The sequence below is a fragment of the Peromyscus leucopus genome, chromosome 12, assembly GCF_004664715.2.
Source record: "Peromyscus leucopus breed LL Stock chromosome 12, UCI_PerLeu_2.1, whole genome shotgun sequence".
NCBI classification, from domain to species: Eukaryota; Metazoa; Chordata; class Mammalia; order Rodentia; family Cricetidae; genus Peromyscus; species Peromyscus leucopus.
In genome coordinates this window covers 41932518-41950481 of record NC_051073.1, presented here as the reverse complement: position 1 = coordinate 41950481, position 17964 = coordinate 41932518, and the positions used below count along the sequence as shown (strand labels likewise).

The 17964-nt window shown below is 37.5% G+C and overlaps 1 protein-coding gene across 1 annotated transcript in view; it reads right to left on the bottom strand.

The window, feature by feature from the left end:
• Zpld1 (zona pellucida like domain containing 1) overlaps positions 1-17964 on the bottom strand; it is a 58724-nt gene that overhangs the window by 29935 nt on the left and 10825 nt on the right. Inside the window, exon 3 of the mRNA XM_028867554.2 lies at positions 11808-11921. Coding sequence (XP_028723387.1) covers positions 11808-11913 — 106 coding nt within the window. The 5' untranslated portion in view covers positions 11914-11921. The remainder of the gene's footprint in view (positions 1-11807; positions 11922-17964) is intronic.

Genomic DNA, 17964 nt, shown 5'->3' with positions numbered 1-17964 from the left:
CGTTTCTTTGCATGAGGCTTGAGTATTAACCCAATGAGTGTGAGCTGAGGAAAGCAAAGCAGTGGTTTTCGCTAGGAGATGACTTTTAATGTTTTGTGTTTAAAGAGACTGAATGCAACCGGGCGGTGGTGGCACACGTCTTTAATCCCAGCACTCGGGAGGCAGAGGCAGGCGGATCTCTGTGAGTTCGAGGCCAGCCTGGGCTAACAAGTGAGTTCCAGGAAAGGCGCAAAGCTACACAGAGAAACCTTTCTCGAAAAAAAACCAAAAAGAGAGAGAGAGAGAGAGAGAGAGAGAGAGAGAGAGAGACTGAATGCACTTAAGCCACCTGCTCACATAGTCTGTGTGCAGTTACATTGTCAACATGCCAGTGTTTCTCATGGAGATTTAGACAGGCTAAGTGTCTCATTAAAAAACCTGAAATACATGTTAATAAATCAAACTGGTAAAAAACGATGCTGTGTATTCCTTTCACCTATCAGTGTGGCCATGCTGTAGCCTGATGCAGATTTACTGAAGTCATGCAAAATATAAATGTGCCATCACTGTGTCAGCCTTCTAACTCTGACTTTTTTATGTTCTGATTTTTATGTTTGACTCGTGAGTGTCCTATGACTTAAAAACATAGTAAAGACTGACCTCCAGAACTTCTTTTCATACTGATGCTTCTGTTATCAGGTAAGCATTTTGAGCGATTGCACTGCACTGATTACTACAAATTTGCAGCCAGATTTAAGGATATTTCTATCTCAGTATCAGTAGATACAAGGATACAGATGATTTGATTAATTGCTCTGATCCATGTTATTATAATTATATAATATAATTTGACAACATTAAGTCTTCTGACAGCACTAAAAGTTGATGTAGATCTCCAAGTTAAAGGTTTGGGGAGGGAAATGGAAAAAAGGAGAAAGAGGAAACTGTGGTTGGGATGTAAAATTAATTGATTAATTAAATTTTTTAAAAGTACTAAGATGAGATAAAAATGAGTCAGGCCATCACAAGCTAGGAATTTGTGGCTTCATCTGTATGTTGCTGAATTGACACAAATTGACTCTGAAAACTGTTCAGAAAAATAGCAAAGGCAGCTCTACTTATTAAATATATGTATAATGTCCTGCAAACACGTTGCTAATATGTGTAGTCTAAAGACAGAAGTGCAATTACATTTTAAAGGAATGGGATTTTACTCATGGGAAAGAAGTTGTACATCAGTGTTATTCACACACATATGCACATAAACACACACATACACATACATATATATGATGGATATATATATACACATATATGAATATATATGTGTATATATATATATATATACATATATATGCATACACACTGAGGTCCATCTTGTCTTTAATCCTATTTATATGGCAAGTATAGTCTATGAGCTCCCAATCAGGATACATTTTTTATACATCAGGAGTTAGATGGTTGGCAGAGTGATGGCACATTTATACTTTATAGGATTCAATCCATTTGCATCAGGTTAAAGACATGATGACTGTGTAATGACTATTACGTGACTATGTAAACAGATGTCTGGCTTAAATGTACTCAGTATCTTTAAACAGAAAAACTGAAAGACAAGTTCTAGACTTTCATTCTAGAACTATTTTTGTTTTAGACCATGATCTACTATACAAAATTTACCAGTACATGAAAATCTAGTACATAAAAATCATGTACTACATTTGTTCTAGGCCAGAGGCTATTATAACCCTATTGTGTCCAAACTAAATGCTACCTCATGTCAATAAAAGATTCAAAAGTACATTTGTGGTATGCTTATTAGGTATCAGTCTCCACAACATACTGAGGATGCTCCATATTTCAAGAAGCTTATGGACCATAGTTCAATAAAGGAGATAGTGGAAAAATGGCCCCTCACAATATGGCCTGATGATATGGAAGTACTTTGTAAACACCATCTATCACCTACTTTGGTCAAATAAGGATGTTTGGAAAGAGACTGTCAGTAAAAAGTGAAATAATTTCAACTGTCTAAGGCTTAGAAGGAACTGATTAGGTGACGGCATGAAGAGTAGTGGGTGTCAATCACAATCATTTTTTAAGGGGGTGGTGTGGTGGCTGAGAAAATTATTCCCGGAGATAAAGGATTCAGAGAAAATAAAAGAGGATAGAATTGGGTTTTGAGAGGCTGGTGTCTGTATGGGACACTCAAGACAAGATGGACAATAGGTAGTCAGAGAGAAGAGGATATTATTTTCAGATAGGAAGGAGCCAAAAATGCTCATTTCGACTATAAGCTGCTTCCTATCAGCTCTCTGAACAGTGAACTGTCCCGATAGCTGGAACTACTCAGGAGAACAACCAGGTAAAAAGAAAAATAAACTAATAACAGACAAAGTAACGTCAAAGCTGTCCTTTTCTGTGACTATCCAGTATCCCTGGTTCTCATCATATGCCCTGCTCCATATTGCTTTAAGAATGAGGCTATGAAATCACTTCCCTATTATCTATGAGTGGATATTTGCTTTCCCATTAAATTATAAACTTATCAACGGTTCTAGATTTCTTCCCAGAGTGCCTAGCAATAGTAGCAAACATTTAATTTATATCATACATTTGCTGTAAATCCTTCACAAACAACACTCATGGTTATTAGCTACATAATGTGAGGTTCTAAGTTTCACAGACAAAGAAAATTTATGGGAACAGACAGCTCCACCCTGACTGTCCGTACCACATTCTGGGTCTGACAGCTGCCTAGAATGGCTCTGTCTGCAGAGTTTCCAGTGACATTAGAAATCTTATTGGTAGCTACTATCTGGTTTCACGTTGAAAAACTTAAAATAGTATGCAATTCACAGGGTTTTGCTATTTGTTTTGGTACTTTTATTAACTTTTTAAGTGTGTGTTAATCTTGGCAACTTGTTATCTTACCTCCTTTCTAGTAGTTTTAAAATCATTTTCTCTTCCCATTGACATATTTGCTGATGCTTGTCATCACTAACAGCAGCAAGTAAGTGCCAGACAGCCAGTTGTGGACGTACATGGTACTGACATGGTGGCTTCGAAATCTAAAGCCAGCAAGACCAGCATGAGGTCTCTAAGTGTCACCCTTTATACTCTATGGAAGAAATGAGTTACCAGGGAACCTCATTAAAATACAGATTCTGCTTCAGAAGATTTTAAGTGGGGCCTGCACTTCTCACACCTCTCATAAGCTCCCAGGTGATGCTGATGTGACAAGTCTCTCAGTCAATTCAGTTGCTAAGATACAGCTAATTATTTTGATTGGGCAGAAGCTCTTAGGAGGAATTCACTTGGAGAAACTAAGCATTCACGCCAAACATATATTGGTAGGATGCAAGGTGCACAGGCGTACAAGAGGGAAGGTGCAAATATGAAAGCAACGAGAGAGAGAGAGAGAGAGAGAGAGAGAGAGAGAGAGAGAGAGAGAATATATATATATATATATATATATATATATATATATATATATATATCCCTTCTTAGTCCAAGGAGCTATTTCATTTTGAGTCTGAATGAAATCAAGCAGACTTGTCTTCAGCCTGAGCCTACTTCTGCTTTAATATGCTAGGAACAATCCAGGTGACAGAAATGAGAAAGGCACTAGTCTCCCTTTCTCATCTTTATACCCCATTCCACAAACCACAGCAGAACATTCCACTTCTAAACACTACTGCGCCAAGTGGAGAGGTGTTTTCAAAAGTGGTGCTGTTAGCAAAGACGGTGCATTGTGATCAAGGGACAGGAAGAACTATCTACTTCCTGCCCATGGGGGACTCTGGAATGGTTGGAGATGTGCAACAACAGAGTGGGTAGTCAACTGTGAGCAGGTAGAGGCTCCATACACTTCAGATGCCAGGATCATGTGAACATAATCTTACACTTACATCCACAGGCTGATGTATATGTGCTGAAAAGAAGTATTGGTGCAAAGTTGACAGGTAAACCAAAGCCAGTTGGGTGTAGAACAAGGGATATTTTTAGCACATGGAAGAATGGCTTTAGAGTTTGATAGAAAATTTCACCTGAAAATCACTTACCTCCTGGACCTCCATAAATATTCTAATAATAACTTGTGCCATCATCATAGACTTTAAGAATAATTTATAGAACATTTCTCTTTCTTCTACTCCTGAAATGAAAGCAGTGGGTTTTCACACTATCCCAGCTTACAAATTACCTAGAGAACAGATGCGTGTGTTTCTTTAACTCATTTTTAAAGTTATATTTCCTTTCACAAAGTTTTTATACAAGAATGAGGGTTTGGTACTAAAACAGCAAGAAGTCCTTAAGGGGTATTGATATTTCATCTACGCAAAATACCAGCAGCTGATGAAGAATTTAAAGTGGATTAGGGATTCGAGTTTCCTCTCTATATTGAACAGGTTTCTCACCACCTTATTTTTTCATAGCAACATCTGTTTCTCGTTAGCAAACACAAGCTGCTGTTTCCTGGGCTTTCAGATATTCATGTGGAGTCTGAGGCAAACTTTGAAGACATATAATCACATTTGCTGCTATAGTGTGGAACCAGAGGAGTCTGATAAACGTTTTAAGGCAGAAAAAAAAGGGGGGGAGGAGATACAGGTTTTATTTGCACAACAGAAATACAATTTTCATGTAGTTAATAATTTTGCTGTTAAGGAGGGGTGGGTGGACCCTGAATTATTCAGTTGCTGCTCTTGCTGACTAATTGCCCTCTCCTCCACAATGTTTTATCATTATCGACTAACAAGAATGTGACCGGTATCCAGTGCCTGAATCAGTTGTTTGGCCTCATCTGTTGAATAATTATGGTCACAGGTGCAGAGCAGGAAGCAGGCGTTCCCTTGACAGACAGCCCAGGAACTGGCCCCAGGTAGGACGGCAGGAGAATTGGCTTCCTTTATCATCACAGAGGACCAGACATAGTCCCTGAAATTAGGAGTCTACTGGCTGCTCCTCTGAAATGGAACAATGCAACTGTTAAGCAGAGCCAAGCACAAAATGAGTTCATTTTGTGGAACTCGCCCATTCATTCTTTCCACGGAAAATGCTAAACAAACATACTCACCATATGGCTTTTTGATTCTTTAAAGAGAGGATATTTTTTTTTAATGTATGATTCTTTATTCTAGCATCATCTTTTAAACTTGCTATCCAAAGTTTGTTTGGAGGCAGGACCTTCAACATTTGATAAAAGTGCCCCAGCTTTGTGTCACTGTGGAGTGCTAACTTGACAATATTAGACAAAAAAACTAATTCTATTTTCCTACTACAAAATGAGGTTTAAAAGTGCCTTTGCTTGTTTGTTGTGAGAAATAAAATAAGGATGTACCTAACACTCAAAACATGAGACCTATTATTGTTATTAGTGCTATTTTAAATAGAATGTCAAGTTTAAAGTTAGGAAACACTGATTTGCCCAGGATTTCTCATAACCATTTAGTTCTCCCTGTGTCAGAACATAGTGTTCTAGTCCCCAGGGGTCTCTTTGGTTGTGTCCTTATCATTAAGAAGATGTGCTTCTTCACAAAGCTACAGATTTTTGTCTGACCCTTCCCCACTACTCCTTTTTTAAAAGCAGAGGCTGGTTCCAAAAGGTATCCCTCAATCTCTCAAAGGCCAGGGCTCTTATCTCTAAGCTTCACCTGTCCAAATATAACTTTCACTATCTAAAAGTTAACTGTCTGTTTAGTTTTGGAAGTGTGTGAGCATCATCTCATTGGCTCGTGAGTCTGTTCTTTGTCATTAGCTAGGGTAGCAAAGAGTTCACTACTTCTAAAATTAGATGGTATTTCTTTAAATTTAAACAAATTAGGACCATGGTGGTTATCTTGGCCTAAGAATAAATGCCATGGAAATTAGAGAAAATAGCTCCAATGTCCTGAAACAGCAGAGGTCAGATAGGGCAAGAATAATTCCCATCTTTATTAACATTGCTTTGCATTTAGATAGCCCTTCTCTTTTGCCAGACTCATTCTGATTCTCTCTCAGTGCTCAGAATCTTGAGTAGATCCTGAAGCTCCTGGTGACCCCAAGAAGGATTCTGATGCGGAAAAGAAATGGAAAGTCAAAGGGCAATGAGCAATTAACTTTGGGGCTTTATTTGCTCACTCTGTTCTTTCACAAACAACCTGAAAAACAAGAGAGGATATGAAGTACTGCTCATAAAAGCCTAAAGCCTCTCCAGAGACTTCTACTATATTTGGGTTTGAGGATATTTTGTTCCTTTAATACAAAATTTAAAATTTAACCATGGGTATATGTGGGTGATTGCATGTTAGTAGGTACATTTGGAAAGATCTGGGGAAACACCCATGACAGTGTTGGCATGTATAAGATTGAAATGGGAAGTTTAATTGGTCCTCTCTGTTGAAAATTAGAGAATTTCTTCCTCTCTGTTCTTAGAACATTTACTTTAACATGGAACTGTGAGTAGTTATGTCTCTTTGAAATGTATACAAATTCCTTAGAAAAAGTAGATAGCCCTTGATTAACCTTGATGACCTAGGGATGTCATTTCTTAGCAATGGAGATAATGACATTGCTATCTCCTAAACACTGTGAGGAAGGAGAGGCTTTAGTGTAAACTTTGCTTCAAATAGCAAAATAATTATAAGGATCTGGAAGATAAATTTTCCTCTCGATAAACCTGATTAACTAACACAGGCAGCCAATTAGCACATAAAGTTGGGATATATGATTAATGGTACTGTCAGAGTCTTACAATAAGGACAGATATTGTTTGTCTAAACATACATGCTATGGCTGTTTCACTTGGTTAAGAGTGCAGAAATCCAGTCTTCACACTACTCATGCCATTGATGTGGTACTCTGATGAATGAGATTAATGTTTATTCATTACCAAAGGTGTTTTCTTCTTTACTATGCAGGCACAGAGGAGTTTTAGACCAAGAGATTCTATCTTTCAATGACAGTTTCCAAACACATGGCTGTCATTTAATAAAATAATGGACTCTGAAACAAAGCAAGAGCACATAGTCTCTTATTATTAGTCATAGATGTACATTGGGTTCATAAGTGTAAATACAGATTTCAGTCATCATACTTAGAGACCAACCATATGTACTTAGGGTGAGATAATGAATCCCACAACTACTCAAAGTGATTTTTGTTGTAAGTGGTCAGTAGATACTATTAACTACTGTAAATGAATGTTTTAACATAGTTCTTTAGTTTATACCATAGAATAAATACAATTTTTGCTGTCCTTGTCACTTTGTGGCCAATCAACACATTTTATTCTACTTTGAGAGAAAGAAATGGTGTGGAGTTCTGGGTCGGGGGGGGGGGCAGTGGAAAGGATCTTGAAGAAGTTGAAAGAGAGGCGACCATGATCAGAATATAATGTATGAAAAAAATTATTTAAAAAGGGGGAAGAATAATATAAACACAGCAAGGAAGAAGAACAGGAGGAGGAGGAGAAGGAGGAAGGAGGAGGAGGAGGAGAAGGAGGAGGAGGAGGAGGAGGAGGAGGAGGAGGAGGAGGAGGAGGAGGAGGAGAAGAAGAAGAAGAAGAAGAAGAAGAAGAAGAAGAAGAAGAAGAAGAAGAAGAAGAAGAAGAAGAAGAAGAAGAAGGGTCAAAGGAGGAGAAGGAACATGGAATTACATCAGCCAAATTGTCTCCATTGAGCCAGATTTTCTCTATTGAGCAATCTTTAGAACAAGTGAGCCCCTTTACCTAGCCAAGTAAGATCCTGTCTAAACTGTCCTACCTAGCCTTCTGGTCTCTTAGCTCTCACAAAAGCTACCTCCCACTGCCTGATTTGAGGAATGCAATCAATGCTCTGCCCTTCTCTCTATGTATCTTTATTTCTCCTTTTCTTCTAAATAAAAGAAACAGTGTTAACAATCACAGGGTAATGCCTATACCATTCTATGCTTTTTTTCTCTCTATTTCATCATTCCTTTCCTCCTTAGTATTTCCAGTATATGAGGACTTTCCATTCTGAGAGCTCAGGGCTCAAGATCTAAAAACACTCCTAATTTAAATTTCTGACTTAGGCTACTCTTCCTCCTTCACCATAAAAATAATCTTAACAGTATCCTTTTTTGACAAATCTGCCATATTTTTGCCACCCCCATTTACTGTTCACACACCGAACAGAGATTCAGTTTTTACATAGCTGTCTTCTCTCTGGATGTCCCTTCTCAGACCCAGGTCTGCACTTCCTACTAGGAAAGAGACAATGACACTATCCATTCTCCAGAAAGTCCCCCTAAACTATTATTTCCAAATCCCAAGTTTTTTTAAAGCATAAAGTATTTTTATTTTCCAGTTGCCTGTAGGCAAAACATCATCTACCCTTCCCTTACTCTTCCAAATCAAATCAATCTTAACTTCTGCTGAATCCAACAGAAACATTTCTCTTAACAAAGGCGTCGTTTCCTTCTATTTACTCCCACTGCCAGTCCCTTCATAAGCTTTCTCTCTGCCCACAGTCTCTTCTGACTTGACTCTTTCACTTTTCCAAACAACACATCTTTCATAAAACAAAGGAGACCATATCACACCTATGAAAAACCATGTTAAAAAAGATTCAGTGTCTCTTTTCTGCCTACAAAATAAAGTAAGAACATTTCTCTTACATATATATACATACATATATATGTATGTGTGTGTATATATATATATATATATATATATATATCAGACAGCATTCTTGCCAAAACAATTAAACATAATTTACTCAAAACTGCAGCTCTAGTTAGTTCACAGGGTTTGCAGGAAGAGCATGCTGACAGCGCCTCTGACTTGCATGCAGCTGCATCCAGAGTGTCGGGTTCCTATAGATTCGATAGTATAGGACAAATGACCAAATTAGAGGCAACTCAGCTGAGCATTAAAGCATATCAAGGAATTATGAAATGTATTAGATATGTGCATAAAGCTTAATGATTTTTAAACTTATTTCCATTAGCTATGCATACTAAAGCATGAAAAATAAGTTTACTTTAAAATAGTCCAGAAATAGGAGTGGAAGGGAGAGATGAAACAAAAATTATAAATGTGCATAGTAAATAAATCTGTATGACGAATTTGAGATTTTTTTAACTATTCTTACTTATGTGTGTGTTTGAAATTGTCCATTCTAAATATTTTTTTAAATTTATTTTATTTATTTATTTTACATCCAGACCACAATTTCCCCTCCTTCCTCTCCTCCCCTATACCTCACCTCTCTCAATCCACTTCTCCTCTATTTCTATTCAGAAAGGGACAGGCCATCCATAGGTATCAATAAAGCATGGCATACCAAGTTTCGGTAAGACTAAGTAACTTCACTTGTATTAAGGCTAGGCAAAGCAATCCAGTATGAGGAGTAGGTAGGTTCCCAAGAGCCAGCCAAAGCATTAGGGACAGTCCTTGCTCTCCTTGTTAGGAGTCCCACAAATAGACCAAGCTACCCAACTGTCACATATTTGTAGAAGACCTAGGTCAGTCTCATGCAGACTCCTTGGTTGTTGATTCAGACTATGTGAGTTCCAATGAGCCAGATTAGTTGTTTCTATGGGTTTTGTTGTGATGTCCTTGACTGTTCTGCATCCTACAATCCTTCCTCCCTCCCTTCAGGAGTTTCCCTTAGTTCCGCCTAATGTTTGGCTATGGGTCTGCATTTGTTTCCATTAGTTACTGGATGAAGGCTCTCTGATGACAACTGGGAGAGTCACCAGTCCTATCATAGGAGATGGCCAGTTCAGGCTACATAGCCATTATTGCTAGGCATCTTAGCTGGGGTCATTCTTGTAGATTCATGGGAGTTTCCCTTGCATCAGTTTTTTTATCTGACTTCGAAATGCTCCCCCCACTTTCCAGTCTTCTCTTTCAGTATTCTCTCCTTCCACCCAACCACCCAACTTGATCCCTCAAGTTCCCATCCCCACCCACCTCCAGTCCACCCAGAAGATCTCTTTTAGTTCCTCTTACCAGGGAGATCCACCGTATCCCCCCTTGCGCCTTCTTTGTTACCTAGCCACCAAGATTGACAATAATAATAAATGGGACCTCATGAAACTGAAAAGCTTCTGTTAGGCAACTGACACTGTCAATAGGAAAAAATGGCAGCCTATAGATTGGGAAAAGATCTTCACCAATCCCACATCCATCATAGGCCTAGTCTCCAAAACATATAAAGAACTCAAGAAACTAGATATCAAAAAAGCAAAAAAATCCAATTTTAAAACATGGTATAGAACTAAACAGATAATTTTTAACAGAAGAATCTCAGATGGCAGAGAAACACTTAAAGAAATGTTCAGCATCATTAGCCATCAGGGAAATGCAAATAAAATAACTCCGAGGTTCCATCTTAACCTGTCAGAATGGCTAAGATAAACAAACACACACACACACACACACACAAACGACAGATTATGCTGGAGAGGATGTAGAGCAAGGGGAACACACCTCCACTGCTGGTGGGAGTGGAAACTTGTACAACCACTTTGAAAATCAATATGGTGGTTGATTTCAGAAAATTGGGAATCAAATCTACCTCAAGACCCAGTTATACCACTCTTGGGCATATACCCAAAGAATGCTCAGTCATATCACAAGGACATTTGCTTGATTATATTCACAACAGCTTTATTTGTAATAGCCAGAACCTGGAAACAACCTACATGCCTCTCAACTGAAGAATGGGTAAAGAAAATGTGATAATTTACACATTGGAGTATTAAAAACAGTGACATCAAGAAATTTGAAGGCAAATAGATAGAACTGTAAAAAATCATCTTGAGTGAGGTAATGCAGACCCAGAAAGACAAACATAGTATGTACTCACTCATAAGTGGATATTAGCTGTAAAGTAAAGGTGCTTTAAAAGAGAATTTATTTGTGACATTCAGTACTATTAAAACCTCACCTTCACACATTCTACAAATTTACCTTTGAGAATTTGCCACAATGAACTCTATATCTTACCTCACAGGCCAAGAATCCAGACAATAGGTCTGGGTTCATGAAACCACTTGGGCATACTCCAGTCTCACTTCAAAACTCTTGCTTCAACAAATGGAACCACCTACTGATTGTTCTATTCAGGTTTATTGCTCTCATGTATTCCAAAAATGGGAGTTCAGCAAGTATGAAGAGTGTAAATGCTGGCCAAAGGTCTTGAAGTTCACATGGTAGACTTGGAAAAGCAGTTTCTGATTCTCTGATCATTACTTTGTAAATGCGGAATGAAGATGATGTAACCTTAGCTAATGAATAATGACACATAAGGTACAGAGTACCTCTTCTTTAAGTGTTGGTTTATTGACCTAGGACATGTCCACAAATATGGACAAATATCACAACTATTATATTGGTAAGTTTTTGTAAGATTCATTCAAAAGTTGACCTGTCCAACTTGATGATGACAAATATTTCATTGAAGCAATATTTTGGAAGTATTATATAATATTTCACAAGTATTCCCTTAAATATGACTCCAAAATAAATATATCCTCATGTAAAGATAGTTTTAAAAGTCTAAATTAAGTTGAGAAAAAGTCATCAGCTAGGCAAATTTTTGAAGGAAATTAGACTCACAATTTATTGCCCACTGGCTAATATTTTTTTCATATTTGTGAGCAGTCATTATGATATTATTAACTTTGATGAGCACTCTGTATGTTAATGTGGATATAAATTACAATTCCAGAAAAATTATCTTGATCTCATCTTCCATTGTTAATATCCACTCAATGTAAAGGGATAGACCTCATTTTCCGTATTATTTAGATGATTGACTATTCACACATAACTATTCTTCCTGGAAGCAATTAGACAGTTAGATGACGCCCAGACTCACCAGGAAATCTGCTGTGGAGGTTGGCATCACAGTTGTAACTGTTGAACTGAGCAGACCCTGGAAGCACTCTAACCGCTAGAAGGAGCAGCAGCCATATCCGTTCCATGGCAAATCCTAGAAAAGAGCAACAAGCAAGTGGACATCATCAGCCATCACTTTTTCTTGCTAAAAAGACTGAGGCAGATCTCAGCCCTTTGTTGGATAAGCAATGTAGAGCCATCTAGTCAAAGCCAGGTAAAAAGTAATCATAAAAACTGAGGACAGAGATTTTGGATAGAATGGCTCAATATTTTAATCCCTTGACTTCAGTTTGATAATGGTAAAAAAGGCTATGTTTTTTTTATGATTAGATTAACAGATTTATTTATGGCATTTGGAAATTGTTGGTTCTCTTTTAAAATTTTACTATTTGTACTTATTGTGTATGTGTGTGTGAGTTTAGCCATATCACATGCATGCAAGTGTCAGTGGAGATCACAGGCCTTGGATCCCTGGAACTAGAGTTAGCTATGTTTCTATACTAAAAGAATTAACATTAAATCATATGCAGTATGAGGGAGAAAAAAAACTTGTTGTGAATAGGATGAACTCAATCCAGTATCAGCCAGTTCACAGCATGCTTAAGCAGACTAACAAACTTAGGGGCAGCAGTACATGTATAATATCTGGGGTGCACAAACAATCTGGGTATTCAAGCATTCAATGCTCTATTCTGAGAATGTTATCAATATTCTCAATGACCAAGTAACATCCGAAATATCTTTCTTTCAACACAGCAGTTCTAGACTACTGCATTGTCTCAAGAATCAATGATTTGTGTAATATTTTCCCAGGAAACATAAGAGTCAAGCAAAAGATTAGGAAAGCTGTATGTGTGTGAATAACTCTGTAGTTGCTCCTATGAATGACTGCTCCTTAATGAGATGTGAAGACTAATATCTTTTCACAAAAACACTGAATTCCTAGGATAAAGTAAAGGAAGATGTTCTGTAAGATGCCAATGTGGGTTTGAAAAAATAAATGGGCATTGACTGAATGTTCAATAATGTTTCCTTGGATGAGCTTTTATTGGCCTAATGAAGTTAAAATGGCTTCCAGAAATGTTCAATTTATTCCCACAGTATAGTTTGTACACTGGAAAAAAAATCATTTCAGTTAGCGGTTTAGGTCTACACATGAAAGGCACAAAGAAAACAAAAGTGTAAATGTTTATTAAGTCATGTGCATTTTAAAAGCTTGAGCTTTGGGAGTAAAAACAACATTTTAACTCCCCTTAAAGATCTGACTTATATGATTAATTACGTCTTCAGTAAAAGGAAGGAAATTTGCCTCTCTTTTGAAACATCAGTTTAGAACGAAAAGTTTATGGTGAACAGAGTCACTTTGGTGAGGATGTGGGAAAGGAAGACATAATTTTACTCTCAAAAATAGACTGAAAATTTGTAATTCAACAGGAGCATTCTTCCTTTGGTGTCATACCACATCCCAGGCACAAGCCTCTTTACTTTGGTGAGAACAACGGTCTAGCTGGTTACTTCTAATCCCTTGGGACACTCCATAAACAAAGAGCTCACAAGAATGACTGCCCCACACTCTCAGTTCTGCTGACCACATCTACATCACCAAGGTCCAGGTCCTCAAAACACTTTAAATAGAACAGAACAAGCTCATTCTTTTAGAGGCTTGAAGATGGCTAGGAAATAGAGCAGGACATTCTGAATGGGATGCTGAGCTTCCACAGCCTTATTACTATGGATCCTATTAAGTCTCAGAAAGTATGAAAACTCTAAATCCACGCTGTTTTCTCCCAAAAAGAGAGTGTGTCTGATGGGTCCATGGCCTTGAGATTCATCTGGTTGGATTATTTTTATTAGACTGACACATCATCAAGCTTTTGTTTTAAGAAGCAAAACACAACTTCCCAAGTGTGCACTCTGCACATGGGTGTGGCAGATGCTTGCCTGTACCTTCTCATTCATATATTATATTTGCCTGTACCTTCTCATTTATATTCCTTAATGAATGGATGAGGTTGGGATCATTACTTTATTGTACAGAGGAGGAAAACTGAATCTTGGGAAGTTTAACTGACATGAAAAGTGAGTAAAGGAAATACAATTCTATCCCCTGTGATTTTTTGTTTTTGTTTTTGTTTTGTGTTTTTAAGACAGTGTTTCTCTGTGTAGCTTTGCTTTCTGATAGCAAGCCTGCTGCATGAGCTACCTACACATCAACAATTACTAAATGATTTAGTTGTTATTTTCGTTTCCACCCATCATCATTGGTCGTTTAATTTGCATTTTCAGAGTTTGCACTCTTTAGTAGATCTTTTCTTCTGAGAATGAATAAGCAAATTCGGTGTTAGTACTGCAAGTCTGAAAATAGATGTGGTATCTTTGAGGGTATCTCATTATGAAAAAAACATAAAAATATTAGACAAGTCTGTGTTATGGAAAATGGATGGATACCACTGCTAATTGAATCTGTCTATGAGCTCTAGTGAAAAGCTTGCTTTACAACTATACATCAAATCTGAGGCTGTCCAAAAGAGGTCTCTCACCATATTTATTTTTGCATGCTGTAGCATCGTCCAGGAGATTAAAACTTCTGGCAGTTTACTTTATTTTATCTTTTTTTTGATGAAGAAGAGGCAGAGGTAGGAGGCAGCTTCTACTAAGAGAAAATACATTTACTTTTTTGTGTTAGCAAATACAGATTCAGCGTCTTCTCAGCCATTTGTTGAATTTGTCATTTCAAAGCCAAGATGCTGATCCGAAGACCTTATCTCTAAATTCTGAGCACACAGAAAGCTTTGAGATTGCAGCGCAGGGCCACCACACACTGCTCTACAAGGTCTGTTCTGCACGAGGGTCTACAAAGAAAAGCACAGTGAACAGCTCTGCACTCCTCGACTACGCATGTGTGCCAGACCAACACCAGACACAACCGTCTCCCCTGGGTTAGTGACAGCCATTCATATCTGATGCGCATTGTTTAATTTCTAGTGGTATTTGGACTGACCTGAGCTTTAGTGTTGAAGTGTTAATTAGTACATCTCCTGTATAGGTGAATATATATTTTGAATCCACATAATATTGGCAGTTTTGTGGTATGTTTAAGACTTCTAGAAGTCCTTTGTATTCTACTCACAAGAGGGGGGGGGAAGCTTTTAACTTGCAAAATTGCAAAATTCCTATCTGCAATTCTGTCTCCACCATTCCCTATTGCATAGGAAATAGGAGCCTCTACTTGCTGTAATGGGAAAGGAGATTCACATCTCATTTTTCCTTTTGTTTTTCTCTGAAATGAAATTAGTTCACATTCATCACAGGGTTGTGTCCTGTCTGCTCAGGCTTCCCAGCTCTTCTTATCACACACGTGGGTTTATTTCTGTCTTAATCCTACTAAAAAGTTTAGGTATAGACTAATATCTGTGGGCTACCTGGCATGCCCTGAACTGTCTTTTGTCTGATTTTGGCTCCAGGGAACTCTGCTAGATACTCTACAGAAGAGCTTGCACTCTTCTCATATATAAATGCAGCAACCAGGACACCTACTTAGGCAAGAACAGCAGTTTATAAAATGGCCTCTAACAGTTACAATTACAACTATCAATGGTATGCATAAATATTAGTAACCATGAAAACACACATACACAGGAGATTTTTGCACCTGACTTAGTACCATCATAAACTTAAGCTGAAAGCAGAAGAGGGAAAAGAAGATTGTATGTAAAAATGGTGGGTTTTAAAGACATTAGAAGCCAGACAGGGTAGTGTACATTTGTAATCCTTGCAATCAGGAGGCTGAAGCAGTAAGATCATTATGAATTCAAGGATGGTCCAGGCTACATAAAAAGACTGTTTCAAATAGCCAAGGAAAAGAGAATGAAATTGTAAATGTCAATTAAACAAAGAAATTCTGACATTTCTTAAACTGGTAGTAATAGGTATTAACAGCTCAGTGGAAGCATCATGTAAACAATTTGCTGCCCCACATATTTACCATATTACAATATCCTTTTAAAATGGGAAAGTCTTCAAAAGCATATGCTTCTAATTTGCTTGCTTAGGACTATATTTAAAGTGAAAAAAATAAAACCTCACTTCTCATTTAACCTTATATAAATTAATATAATTATCTCGTAAATACTATTCTTTAAATTTCATTATAAAATAATATTCTGAACCTTCTTTTTGTTTAGAGTTGGTGTGTGCCCACCAGAGAGCTGTGCTTAATATTCAACTACTAATATAGATTTAATTTTTATCCATGTCGAAAGACTTTAATTGAGTTATACAGGGTCACGGATTTAGGAAATGGCAATCCAGAACTCAAAATTCAGATTGACCTTTGCAATGATTATACTGCAGTTTGATTTCATTGGGGTTTTTTCAATAAATAAAATTAGTGTCCTTCTACTTTACAAAAAGTAAATTATATTAATAATGTATGCTTAAATATGCCCTAAGCAAAATGATTTATATGATTGAGGCAAAATATTTCTTAATATCTGCATAATTTTCATAACTCTATTTCATTTAGGCAGTGGGAGCATGCACAATATCATTCTTTTTACAAATTGACTTAATGAAAGTACAAATGAGCTGTAAGGGCTGAGTGTATAACAGAATGTTTTAAGCATTTCATACATATCTTTTAACCAAATGGGTCATTTATTCTCTTTATTCTGGGGGAAGAAAATAAAGAATTTGAATTGTTAACAAACCAGCTGAAAGCTAAACATCCAGCTTGTAACAGGATTTATGCTGGAAGACTCTAGGAACTGCCCCCAGCCGTTATCAGAGATCCTAGCCTCAAAAATGATGCACATAGCACCAAACCAAATGGAAGTTTTGAATTTACAAAGCACAGTGGATCAATGCAGTATTTTTCTTTTGTTCATTTCTCAAATAATGATTGAATGTTTTCATGTAACTGGTACTATGAGGGAAGGACAGAACTAATGTACGGCAATGGTGGAGGGCTGCCTAGAACTTACATTTTAATAAAAGAAATCAGGGGAGAAATCTATGAGTACAATATAAAATATGTATGTGATAAAATGCTATGGGTAAAAATAGATGAGTGTGAGGCATGAGGAAGTGGGGACGAAGTTCTGAAATTGTATATGATGCAGTCAGAGATATATCATCAATCCATAGGAACAGCTGTAAGTTATAAACAACCGGTTCTTTCTGTCCATAACTCATACTTCATTTCTTTCTATTTAAGTACCACTCAAATTTAAAAAGAAAAAAAAAAGACATTTTCAGCTCATAAATTATTCTCTAGGAATAACGTAGACACTTTGAAAAGCTGCATAAGCTTTTGCAGATGTGTGAAGTAGATAGATACTAAGTGGTGCCTGAGAAAAGTAACCTTAAGTATTACACACACACACACACACACACAAACACACACACACACAGCCCATGCCTCTGTGACCAGGGGGTGGGTGGGTGGGGAGTGAACACGCCTGAGAGTACTTTCATCTGCTCTTATGAAATAATTTTGCCAAGACAAATGGGTGCCACAATTTACCAAAGTTCATGCTTTCTGAATGGTGTATGCTAGATTATATAGCTGGGAAGAAAAATGGAAAATGCAAGCGAAGTATAATTTCTTCAAATATATAATCAACAGTCTAAGACTGGTGCCTTTTTCAACAAACTAAATCTGAAAGTTTGAAACACACACACACACACACACACACACACACACACACACACACACACACAACACCCACGATTCAAAAAATTCTGTAGTGTCCTCTCTGGCATCATCTCCTCCACCCTGCTTCACCATCCTACACAGGTGTGCAGTCTCTGGCAGGCAGAGGCACATTCCCCAAGTTTCTGCAATATCTATCCTGGCCTCCTCCCCATGGAACATCCGAAACAGTTCAGGAAGCTTTGAAATAACTAGAAGCCAGTGTTTCCAGGGAAGTAGAGGAAAATAAATGTGTGTTTCAACAGACAACAAAGTTTGAAGTACGGAAATGAAGGGCTACTCCCTTCTCAGTAGCAAGCGTCAGGACCAAGTAAAGAGGCATTGATGCTTTCCAGGGATGCTCCTGTCTCTTTGAGTTATGAATCCTGCTGCTACCATCCTCCCACTAGGGGGAAAAGAAGAAGGCATTTATTCACCCTCCAAA